Source organism: Paramacrobiotus metropolitanus, unplaced genomic scaffold (genome assembly GCF_019649055.1).
Source record: "Paramacrobiotus metropolitanus isolate TYO unplaced genomic scaffold, Prichtersi_v1.0 Parri_scaffold0000025, whole genome shotgun sequence".
NCBI classification, from domain to species: domain Eukaryota; kingdom Metazoa; phylum Tardigrada; class Eutardigrada; order Parachela; family Macrobiotidae; genus Paramacrobiotus; species Paramacrobiotus metropolitanus.
The window spans coordinates 1,191,982-1,204,151 of NW_026570245.1; the positions used below are offsets into that span (position 1 = coordinate 1,191,982).

The 12,170-nt window shown below is 42.7% G+C and overlaps 4 protein-coding genes across 4 annotated transcripts; 1 reads left to right on the plus strand and 3 right to left on the minus strand.

Moving 5' to 3' along the window:
* Positions 1-671: 671 nt before the first annotated feature.
* LOC129587456 (cytosolic-abundant heat soluble protein 89226-like) lies at positions 672-2,643 on the minus strand. Its single transcript, XM_055481211.1, has one exon. The coding sequence runs from the start codon at positions 2,534-2,536 to the stop codon at positions 935-937; it is 1,602 nt and encodes a 533-aa protein (XP_055337186.1). The 5' UTR covers positions 2,537-2,643; the 3' UTR covers positions 672-934.
* A 1,331-nt stretch (positions 2,644-3,974) lies between these two features.
* On the minus strand, positions 3,975-5,361 carry LOC129587458 (cytosolic-abundant heat soluble protein 89226-like). The gene is made up of 2 exons (XM_055481213.1): positions 5,013-5,361; positions 3,975-4,861 (listed from the first exon to the last, which is right to left on the minus strand). Exons 1-2 carry the CDS (start codon positions 5,224-5,226, stop codon positions 4,302-4,304), a joined length of 774 nt encoding a protein of 257 aa, XP_055337188.1. The 5' UTR covers positions 5,227-5,361; the 3' UTR covers positions 3,975-4,301.
* A 346-nt stretch (positions 5,362-5,707) lies between these two features.
* On the minus strand, positions 5,708-8,662 carry LOC129587457 (polyadenylate-binding protein 4-like). The gene is made up of 6 exons (XM_055481212.1): positions 7,948-8,662; positions 7,524-7,708; positions 7,272-7,390; positions 6,735-6,987; positions 6,445-6,654; positions 5,708-6,360 (listed from the first exon to the last, which is right to left on the minus strand). The coding sequence occupies exons 1-6, from the start codon at positions 8,204-8,206 to the stop codon at positions 6,043-6,045; spliced, it is 1,344 nt and encodes a 447-aa protein (XP_055337187.1). The 5' UTR covers positions 8,207-8,662; the 3' UTR covers positions 5,708-6,042.
* Positions 8,663-9,089: 427 nt separating this feature from the next.
* LOC129587459 (glucan endo-1,3-beta-glucosidase A1-like) lies at positions 9,090-10,558 on the plus strand. The gene is made up of 2 exons (XM_055481215.1): positions 9,090-9,611; positions 9,951-10,558. Exons 1-2 carry the CDS (start codon positions 9,224-9,226, stop codon positions 10,322-10,324), a joined length of 762 nt encoding a protein of 253 aa, XP_055337190.1. The 5' UTR covers positions 9,090-9,223; the 3' UTR covers positions 10,325-10,558.
* The last annotated feature ends 1,612 nt before the right edge of the window (positions 10,559-12,170 follow it).

The window sequence follows — 12,170 nt, forward strand, 5'->3', positions numbered from 1 at the left end:
AATGTGAATGGTCAATTTGCCGAATAGCACATAAAGGCAAACCAAGGAACTTCGGAATTCCTTCATGGTCTGACCACACCCACCGCAACGCTTTCTTACTGTATTATATGCTCCCTATGATTTCTACTCTCTGCCCATGGTATATGTACTAAACAATCGTGAGCAAAAGATATTCCGCTTTCCATATAATTGGAATAATTATGCCTGCCATTCCCGCTCATTGTCTGATTATGAGTGTCATTATTAATACGTAGATATACATGCAGCACTCGTATCTGTACATATAGCCGCAGCAGAGAAGACATATCTTTTTTGTAAATTTCTGGTTGAATCTTTACTGATTACGACCGGCGCATGCAAGGATATGCAGCAGTTTATAAAATTATTAGTGCGGTAAAATAAATAGCAGCTTTCTTTTTTCTCGTGTTATGAATTCTTGTTTCTTCATTGGCTTTCCACATTCTGCAAGCTTGGAAACATGAACCATAGCGCGCCCCGTTAATTTGACCATTCTGGTTGTGTATTTTGATTCGGTACGGGAACTTCTTTTATAACATATCCTAATGCATCTCTTCAATTGAGCAAACATTATGGCAAGGGATGTCAGATTTCTGAAGTACGTTTTTGTAATACTGTAATTCCTGGAAAGAGACGATAGCTGCGCCAACATATTTAATTGAAGTATTTTATTTCGCCGTTCAATGCTATTTGCTGCGCGCAAAACGCAGTACAAGAATTTGGCCAAGAATTATAAAAATAATGTACTATTTAATGTAGCATTATAAATTGCTTTGTGGCGTTCATATAATGAACATCAGCATGACCACACCAGGAGACTATATAAAGCAAACAGCAGTTCTGCAAAAGTATAAATGTGAGATATATGAAATTAGAGCATCTGGTACATCGGACTATGCAAACAAGCTGTACAAATTTAGATACGTGTCGCCGGATACACGGACTGCGGAGTAAGACCAGCCTCGCGTATTTCCCGTCCCGCTGCCGTCTGCACTTCGCCCTTGCTGATGGTGGTGCCGATGGCCGAGTCCACCTTGACATCGATGTGTGTCTCCATCTTGGCCTGTTCCAGCGCCTGTCGTGCCGCTTCCCGCTCCTTCTCCAGCGCACGCATAGCGTATTCGGCTTCCAGCTGAATTTCGTGCTGCTGACGATCCACCGCGGACTCCACCATATCCTTACGGAATTCGATATCCCGGATATGTTGGCGTTCCAGCGTCCGGCGGATCAGCTCCGCATCGGCTTCCACCTGACTGCGGTACATGGCCGCTTTCTGGGCCGTGTCCATCTCGTGCTCCCGGGCCAGATCTTCAATGCGGGCACGATAGCGCTCATACTCTTCCGGCGACTGACCCTGCAGTTGAGTGTTGGCCAAAAGGTCAATGTTGGTGGAGGCATGGATTTCGGCACTGGTGCCGCCGCTGCCCTGGGCCAGCAGATCGTGGGTCACACTGGGAATGGGCGGGGCTACCATGGGTCCGGGAATGATGATCTCTTTGTCGTTGGTATAGGTCACGCCCGAGCGGACATGCTCCATCTGGGCGGTCTCCATACGCTGCACCGGCACGGTGATCACGTCGATGCGCTCCTGGAAACGCGCCGGCGCCGCCGAGCGAAGAATTTCCGTCTTCTCGATGACCTCACGACGTTCACCAGGAATGATGATGTCGGCTTCCTGGCGGTACATCGGCGCGCGGTTCATCTCCACGGCCGGTGGAATGTTCGGAACGGAGTGGATTTCCGAGCGGCGCTCCGAAATGTAGCGCTCCTCGCGGTTCAGCTGCGGTAAGTTCTGGAGGTTCTCGATGCCTTGCTGGACGAAATTCACTTCCCGTCCCAAGGCCGGTGCTTCCTGGCGGGCAATATTGATGCGATCAGCGGTGCCGGTCGTGCGTTCGGAAGCACGGGAGATGGAGGACATGGATGACACGGAGGAAGCCACCGACGCGGTGTCATCCGATGTTTGTGAGACGGAGCGCTGCGAGTAGCGCTCACTGGCCGGCGTAGAGTTGATCGGTGGGATTCCATCGCGATCGCGCAAAGTGTCCTCCCGTACCACGGTCTTCTCCTGGATCAGCGATGGCTCACGGGAGGCACGCTGTGTCTGGCTCACCGTGGTGTTGTCGGCAAAGTAGTTCTGGATACCTTCACGTTGATTGGCCACGGAGTCCAGTTCGTGGATTTCCGGGACGTATCCCACCGGAGCACCCGGGACCAGTGCCGGCGGGCGCTTGTCCTTGAAGTTCATTCCGGGATCCTCACCACCGCGGTCGACACGGACATCGCGCAGTTCCGCGTTGCCGTTACCATCCACATGGATCTCCTCCACGCGTTCGTACTTGAATTCCTGGGCGTGCTTGTCGGTGGTGGGAAGGTCATGGCTGCCGTAGCTGACATGGTCACGTGAGACGTCGCGGCTGCCTAAGCTATCCCGGTCGCGTTCCACGGCAATGTCCCGCTCGTCGACAACGATGTCGTCCTTATGCTTCTTATCCTTCTTAGATCCGAAAAGAGGCATTTTCGTCAAAAGAGTTTAATTCAAAGTAAAAGAAAACGTATTCACGAAGAACAGTTAATAAGATTCAAAAATTGTTTTGTTGCGATTTGATGGCGTTTTAGTGTCGCATGCTTGCTTATATACATTTGCCATCAACTACCTGCCGGAGTGGTACGCATGGTAATTTGTTACCCATGGGAAAAAGAAAAATCCTAGAGTGCCGATAGGTATAACAACTTACGGCGAAAACAACTGTTAGACAGCGCGGCGTACAAAGTGCATAATGGAAAAATCTGTACAAGGTACAAAGTGTCAAGCATTAGTCCGCTTCGTGAGCAAGCATTTCATAATCCCGCCTACGTGTTTTGGTTTGCCGTACCGCCAATTTGCTGGTGGCCGCACTTGCCTTTATGATGAATCGGTATACAGTATTTGAGCTGGTGAGTGGCATTTCGTTTGTCTGCATGGTTTTTTTTGCTGACGGATGATATCATGGAATTAAATGTGTATAGAAAATCTTCGTGAGTAATGAGTACTGCGAAAAACAAGTGGCTCAAGTGCACAATGGAATTAACCACATCGTTCCCTATGGTGCGGCCCTTGATGAATTACAGGAACACCTGTCTGACGTTTGACACCTCTTATGAGCAGTAATAACTCTGCAGAACACAAAGAATGATACAACGAATTTAACTGTGGCCAAAAATGGACCAAACATGTAGCTTGTGTAAGAAAGCGTATAGTATGCACTAAACACATCGGAAGAACAATCGTTTGGACTCTTCGAATTTGCAAAAGTCAAGTAATGTTGACCTTAATAAGAGTAATTACGAGTAGATAATTAAAGTAAAATTACCAACTAGGTGTAATCAGTAAATTCTCTTTTAAAAAACAATCGGTTTGTCCCTTGCGTACTTTTGACTTCAGGTCCAGTTTTGCCTTTTGTAAAGGCTAGTTCTACAATGCGTATAATTTTTTATTGACTGCCTGAAATGCAGCTAGCATCATAATGGGTACGATATACTTGTATCGCATATCCACAGGAAATTATTGTTGCAAACCATTTTTCTTCCTAACCGCTTGCAACAGAAAGTGACGTTCTTAATTCTTATAATGGCTATATATTCCCATACGTAAGTAACATTTGCATTATGTGATAATAATTTCACCTGATTTCAAATATTTCGTGCTTGACACATCGCAAACAAAGCAGCTGGTACATATGTTTCCAAATAATACTTACAGCAACTGCATTCAAAGTTATGGAGTGCCATTTAATTTTATTATGTGATTTTTTACTGCAGCTGTTTGCTGAAGTTTCGTTCCACAGTATGGCTGTACCATAAATCCATGACATTACCAGAACAGTCCATAATTCAATGATCCACAAAGCTAGGCTCCAACTATGGCGTTATTATGTATCTTGTCACAACGTACAGAGTACTTTAATTCAACAGTCAAAAAAATCTTTTATGGCACGAAAACTTTTATTTTGAATCGGAAAATAACACCGCTGGAATACTGGATCAGGTGAAAATTTACATTATTACACCTTGTACTTCTGATCGCAAGAAAATTTACAAGCAGAGACAGAGGGCAGAGTCAGACCATCAAAACAACAATTTTACTGCGTGTAATAAGTTGCTTTTTAATAAGCCACAGATTGCGAGGGCTAACGCAGCGTTTTTGTTCGTCAACTCGTGGCATGTTTATATATGTACACAATTGAGATTTTTTCATAATAACTTATAACTTGGTCCCCAGCTCCCCATCCATTTAATTGTTCCTAAACCCTGCTTTCATCAGGCGCGGCCTCTTCAAACTTTTTCTTGGTGGTGGCATGACCCATGTCATCCTGCACATGTTCTTCCGTCTTGGTCACTTTGCGTCCATCGTCTTTGACCTTCTGTTCGGTTTTTGCGGAGTACTCTGGATCGCTCTTACCGGTCGGCATATCATGTATACTGGTTTTTTCGATCTTATTGGCAACTTCTTGGTCGGAAGCACGGCTTATATTGGAACCCGATCGAATGGACGCTGTATCCGGTGCTTTGCTGGTGACGCGCTCATGCACCTCTTTTGTCCCGGTGGCACCGGGTAGAGCTTGTTGGGAGGTGCGACTTATATTAGAGCCGGATTGCATGGAAATCGAGTCGGGACTCTTCGTGATATTCTCGACTTCCATCTTTTTCAACGTATGACCGTTGTTGGGCAGATGACCGACAATCACGGCATCGTGAGATTCGCGACTGTGAATGCTGTCCTCTTCGGAAATAAACGGGCCTGGGATATTTTTGGGGACTTCCGGTGCGGTTCCGCTTTCGGTTACCGATGACGGTACTACACCTGTTAAAGAAATTAATTTAAATTCAATCCATACTTACGCTTTCTCTACGCCGTACAAATATAATATATGTAGTTGATGACTAACAATAAGCAAAAATCACGGCACAAGTGCGGTACATGTATTTAGTGGTTAAAACTTAACTTCGCTTACCAATAGGAACTCCTGGAGGTACATCTGGTCGTTTATCCTTAAAATTCATTCCTGGATCTTCTCCGCCGATATCCTCTCGGATATCTACCACTTTTGCATGTCCGGACGAATCGACTTTGGCTTTCTCGACGCGTTCATATTTGAATTCTTTCCCTTCCGGAAGTCCGGCTGGATTGAGATTCACCGCATAACTCGGGGCAGTTGCATTCGCCATTCTTTTTGCGTATATGCTGTTACTGATTTGAAATGCTAATCTAAAGAATTAATTGAAGCAATAATTAAGTACTTTCGTGAAAGAAGAATTTTCAAACAGACGTTTCGTACTGAATATTTTCGCATTGAACCGAGGAATCAAACACGTTATAGTGGCCCAAAAACGCTTTATTATCAACACCTAGCGGATGGCCGTGGGCTGCATTAAGTCACGGTAGTTGCCGTATTTTTATGTATTTCGGCAACTTCACATTTTTGTGATAGAACGTGGTTTTCTGGGGTAATTTCACGGCTTAGCTAGCATGTTGTACGGATTGTATGGGCAGTGTCAAATAATTGTATAATCCCAACTTTTGTGTTATAAAAGCCAGCGCGTTATTGTTTCGTTAAAAGTTAAAACTCGTTAACTGAATTCTCCGTTTAATTTTAGCAAGCACAACACATGTATTACTGACATTTATTATCATAATCAAAGGATTACTCAAAATATATTTGAAATTTTCAAAATATTATTCAAGTCCGTGGTACATTAATACGTTGTAAAGGTACAAATTCCACTTGTTAAAACATGGACGTCAATGCAATCCGTGCTTGACATTAAAGCATCATCGTGTGCGAATATAGACATACAGAGTAAATAATGAGTAAACAGCAATTGTAATAGTAATACAAAACGTAACATTTTAGCTTCGATACGCAAGTAGCCAACACGAGTCAACATAGTAGAAACCGACAAAGGGGTAGCTTCATAGATAAAGGTTTCGTCTTCCTGTACAGATATGTACGGCTCTAGCGCTAATTTTGAATGGCACGGCCCTTAAGCGTCCTTTGTAGACTTGTCGTAATCAGCTGATCTTGACATTCCACCATACATCCACGGCAAGAAACCACGTAATGGCGGTGTACTGTGAGAATGTTGTTGTCGGCGTTCTTTCCAGTAACGCGGGTTCGTATGGATGAACATATTTTTAGAATGGCTAGGTTGGCGGAGCTCCTTGTCCAATGCCGGTGCAATCGACAAAGCTTTATTGCCGAATACTTTCCCCTGCATTTCCTGTTCGGCTTTTCTCGCTGCATCGACGCTGGCAAAACTTACAAAACCAAATCCCCTGGAACGACCGGTGTCTTTGGCAACCTACATACAATAAATGTCAAAACAGAGTCGTAAGTTTTTTCTTAACATTTTTTCGGTAAGTTTTAACAGATTTTAGCTACCGACCTGAGCGCTTGTGACAGTGCCAAATTCCTCGAACATTTTCCGCAAACCCTCATCATCGACACTATCTTCCAGATTTTTTACATACAACGTATGGCGGGATTCGTCAAGTTTCTTCATCATTCGAATGTGCTGGCGCTCCGAACGTGACTGCGCTCTGGCGACAGTTATAACTTTTCCACTCACTTCCGTTCCGTTCATCTCATTTACAGCCTAAACAACATTATTTTAACTTCGTAAAAAACTGTCTAAAAAGATTACTATATTAAGAAGTTCAATATGCCCAGTATTACCTGTTCGGCACTTTCTGGCATTTGAAATTCGACGAATCCATAGCCACGGGAGTGCCCGTTTTCATCCTTTATGACAGTATGGCTACTCACATTGCCGAACTGCTTAAATAAATTCCATAACCTTCCGTTGTCCACATCTTCGCCGAAATCTTTAATAAATACATTGGTGAATGTCGCCCGTGCATGCTTCGGAGGCAGCTCAATTAATCGCTGATCAGAAGTATCAGTTGGAATTTTAAACAATTCCATGTTGCTAAAACAAAAAACCCGCATAAGCAGCAGAAAAAAATAAAGACAAATATTATTATATCCGCAAACTAGATGCAAATACCCAGTGATAGATACCGGGTACCGACAATGAGGCACTTAGCTTAAGATCACAATCGTCGCACCAGTGCAGGCACAGTGACGTCTTAAGTACCAAATTATTACTTGTAATTTTTGGTCCACTATAAATTCACTTTGTACGCGCAGTTACGCAAGCGCGATGAAAACTGAGCGGAGTTTACTCATCAATATGTCCCGGAGTGCATTTACATTTCTTTGTCATTGAGGAGCTCGCCACTAGCTTTCTCGAGGGCACTTTGAGCGGCAGCTTCCGTTTGGAAGAGTACGAAAGCGAAGCCAGTGCTTTTCGCACGTTCATCCCGCAAAACCTAAAGCAGACCAAATTTGACGGCATACGTAGGTGCAGTTTTCAATTATAGTTTTTTCGCATACCGCCGCACACCATACTGTTGATAACAAATTCTGCTATCACAGACTGCCATGCATATGGGAAACTGTTACCTTGCAGCATACGAAAGCATCAAGACCGGAAAAGATGCCGCGCAGATACTTTTCGTCAACCGTGTCTTGGAGATTTTTAATGACAATGATTCCATACTGTGGTTTCCGGCTGATCCAGGTATGACAGTGAACCCAACGGATCGACATGTTTCGATCCGTCGCCAGGTTATCCTTTGCACGCTTGGCTAAAACAACCCAGGTTTTGTGTAGTTATCGCGTAGACGCTTACTCTTGAACAGAAAAGTTAGAACATTGGACCAAAAGTCAAAAACATGTGCTGAAGATGACCGAAAAGGTTGCGTTATTTTCGACCTACGTAGAGAGACAGCCAAAAAAAGCGTAGCTTAAAACTATACATAACTACATGCCAAAAGAAGAAGGGGTCACCCGATTTCGGTGGAAAGAATACACTTTCTTTGCTTACCATCGGCGAAATTTTCGAAGTCTACTAACGCATAACGCAGCGAACGACCTTCCACTTGAAAATCGTTGCAGATTCGTGCGGAAATCACAGGGCCAAAAGTAGAAAATTTTTCAAGCAGCATTTCGTCGGTGACGCTTGGATCGAAATAATTAACCTCGAGGGAAGCCAACGGATTCATGGAGGCTTTCGTGTGATCTGTCTGCGAAATGCTTTCCAATTTCGTCTCCATCGGAACATCTGACTGCGAACTGGATTCCATTTCGTTTTCAGATTGCAAAAACAAAATACTGCTCCTTCAAAATAGTATTTTTTCTACACTTCTAAAATAACAATATCAGCAAAATCACGACCAGGCTTAAAGCGCCCAACTTCAGCTCCAAAATTAAGATGGAAAACCGTCAAGTGTTAACGAAGAAGCAGGTTAAAAATTAAATGATGCGAAACATGGATAATTGTATAGTTTATTAACGCTTTGCGTAATTTACATCACATCAATTAATTTTTTATAATTTTTATAGAAAATTGTCAAGTCATCATAGAGAATTCGAATCAGTACCGCAGGTGACAGGTACAGTGCACAGTGCAGTACTGCATACAGTGACCGCCATCTTTTATTAATCTGTACCAAAATGAGTTCGAATTCCATCCATCTGAGTACAGGGTACTACATGTGGAACAGCGCGAACGGAAAGTGCATAATCTATGCTTCTACGCCTACGGTACTTGCATACATTTCGTTTACCACCAACTTTTAGCTATCCAAAAATTTCTTTGAGATTTAATTTTCATCGATTGTTATGAAAATGACAAAACTACATTATGGTAAGCAGCACTGTACGATAAAGAAGGATTATCTGAATCCGCTTCCGGTCACTGGCAAATTCCGGTTTTATGCATCCACTACAATGTGTATCAACACATTCAAAGGTCAACGTTTTTCAAATAAGACGCTGTGAACCTTCTTTCTTGATCCGTTGAATACAGACTTCAAAAGTTATCTTATCACAGGCCGGCTCTCATGGATATCGTTTACAATGCTTTAAATAATGCTCTCCAAGAAACAATTCGTTTTCCTATTTTTCATGGCAAAATACGTAGAAATTATCACCCGCTTGCCTCTAGTCGTTGTATTAAAGTTTTTGTCTTCCTTTATCGCCACGAAGGTGATTCGGTGTGAAACACTAGATATTAATTGACTGCTCTGCAGTGGTCGAAGTGCAGTTTATAATTTTTGTCATGTAAATTGTTTTGACCTTGGTAGCACTATCCTTTGAACATGAAAGCGATCGCGATAATCGCCCTGTGCATGGCACTCGGCCATTTCCATGGTGCAGAGTGTCTACAATATGTTCAAGTCTTTCGGGATGATTTCACTCCCAACCATGCCATTGACGGTTCAAAATGGAACGTGATCACTAAACCCAGCACGGTCAACGAGGAGCTGCAACATTACGTGTATGATGATGTTTGGCAGGAGCACGGATTTATCTTCCTACGCGGTCAACGGCGCAGCTGGGGCGGACGTCAATACACATCCGGTCGGGTGGATACGCAGAACAAATTTCAGTTTCTGTATGGGGAAGTAGAATGGCGTGCCAAACTGCCACTGGGGAAAGGCATGTGGCCGGCTCTCTGGCTGTTGCACTTCCAGTGTCCTCCAGCCTGTAAGAATAACTGAATAAGTAACTAAATCCTCTAAGACTTCTCTTCCAAATGCAGGCTACAGCATAATAATTATATAGCTTATATTAGGCAGCTATATTGTGCTTGCGGACAGTTATAATTTATTGCTGCTTTCTATACAATTGTGCGAAACTGTCCATTGATATTTTATTCTGCATTATCACCTGCTAACTCAGAAAGGTCAGCTATGTAAAGAGTTAAGACAGATCCACTAGCTGCACATTATACTACACAGGACACAGCACACATAAATTTATTAGGTACACAGCATAATACATTCAAATTCGCAAATTTATTTGCATTTTGAATTTCGCAAATAGCACCCTGTCCTGGGACTTGGCCCCCGGAAATCGATGTTATGGAATTCCGTGGTGACATTCCCAACAAGGTGACAACAACGGTTCATTTTGGGCGATACCCCAACAACGGTCATGATGGTCGTGATTTCTGGGGTCCGGATTTTACTGCGGACTTCCACAACTACAAGGTCATCTGGGATCCCAATCAGATTGTATGGTTTGTGGATGGTCAAGAAGTCTTCAAAGTAACCGATGCGAACAAAATCCCACATGAGCCCATGTATCTGATTATGAATTTAGCCGTGGGCGGATGGTTTGGTGGTAATCCAGACGGTTCGACACCATTTCCGGCACATTTCATTATTGACTGGGTAACCGTGCATCGATGGCAGTAAAGCGGGGCTGGGTTCGAAGTGTACTCTTCGGATCGCTTTACGCTACATCAATTGAAAATAAATAGTTTGTCAATAAAATATGCTTTTTGGATTCCTGTTCATGTGCATTAATAAAAATCGTCTTTTCAAACACCAGAGCGTCGGAAACGTGTAGCTATAGTGTATAAATAGCTTACTGCAGGTACTGTAAGCAATGCAAATAAGCTACATGTATTGATAAAAGCAATCGTATTGTACGAAGTGTCACCTTCGCTAAGTTACAGGCCTAGGATAATTATTAATTATTCAAAGCTGTCTAGCGTACTGGAATCAACATTACGAAAATTATGACGAAATAAAATGATTGTATGGAATTGTACCCTTTGCTAGTATTTTGCGGTCGTAGCCAGTATGTAGAAATCAGCTAAAAAACATGCTTGCTAGTGGCTTAATTTTCTTTTTTTCTCGCTTTAGACAATTTCTTGTTTCTGTATTGTATGGTTTTATGGCATGTTGCATTTATGTCTGCCTTTATTTAAGCATGACGGTAATATTCGTAATTATCTGAGCCAAGAGATGTACAATTATATTTTATGCATTTCCGTTAAGCCTGAAGTTAAGCATCAGGGATAAAAATTAATGGTGATTATCAAAATAGTTCGTAACTTTAAGCGCACTTAAACGAGCTGCTTGTCAGGCCTGCAAAACATGTACGCGGCAGCCGAAGTACTTACTGTATTGTACGCATTTCTTTTCAAGTGCCGGTAAACAGCTAAAGGCTGGCAACAAACCAAAATATTGCAAGTGCATGAAAAGACAGAAAATCCATCCGGTAATCCGAAGACATGATGACTGTGGTGTGTGAGTAGCACTTGTTTATGTTTTTTACACGTCCCGTACATAGGTCTATATCAGAATGTGATCTACAGCGCAGCTAACCTTCAGAACGATGTGCTAAGCAAAGCACTGAATACCGTTAAGACCGTACAGCCGAAATTCTAAAAAGGTTGCAGATGCCGGTATGACATTATCGGGACAATTATGTAAGGCCAGCGCAGGTTTCTGACTGTCTGTGCAATAGCTCGAGGGTTGCAACCAGACAGAACGGGCGGAAGCTCACTCGGGACGATAAAATGTTTACCTCTTCAAACCGATAAAATGCAACGCATCTTAAAATAGACTGGCGTCGTTTTTTCAGAAATTAAATTATTAGTTTTGCTGTGTGACCTACAATTCTAGACGTTCGGCAGTCGTTTAACATGGCAAGCTTTCTTTCAAAAATGAATGTAGAGCAAGTGCGAAATTCCATCGCTCAACACTGGAGCCAAGCGAAACCAGGGGAAGTGGCACTGGGAATAGCAGCAGGAACCGTTTTTACATACTCCTTATACAAATATATTAAATCACGTGGGCTACCACCTGGTCCATCTGGTAAGCAGTTCCATCTGGTTAATATGCTTTACCCACATTGTCGCACCTTTAACTGCGTAATTGCGTTTCAATGCAATTTTTATATGATTATTCTGTGCCATCGTAAAAACGCTAACACTTCTTTGGTACTCGTATAGCCTTAAAAAAAGGGTAAAGATATATTTGCGCAAACAGTATATGTTTTTATTGTCAACCCATCTGCTTTAATTGATATCGAAGCAGATGGGTCGACAATAAAAACATATACTGTACATAAGCATATTGAATAACTTCGCCGCCATTGTACCCGTAATACTGATTCAGAATGATTATGACCAGTTACAATAATGTAATTTATGTAATTATTTGATAATTATGATATTACGGGGAAAAAAAGTAAATATACTTAAGAAAGTAAATGTTAAGACAAATTAAACCTACTACAAATACAAGCCTG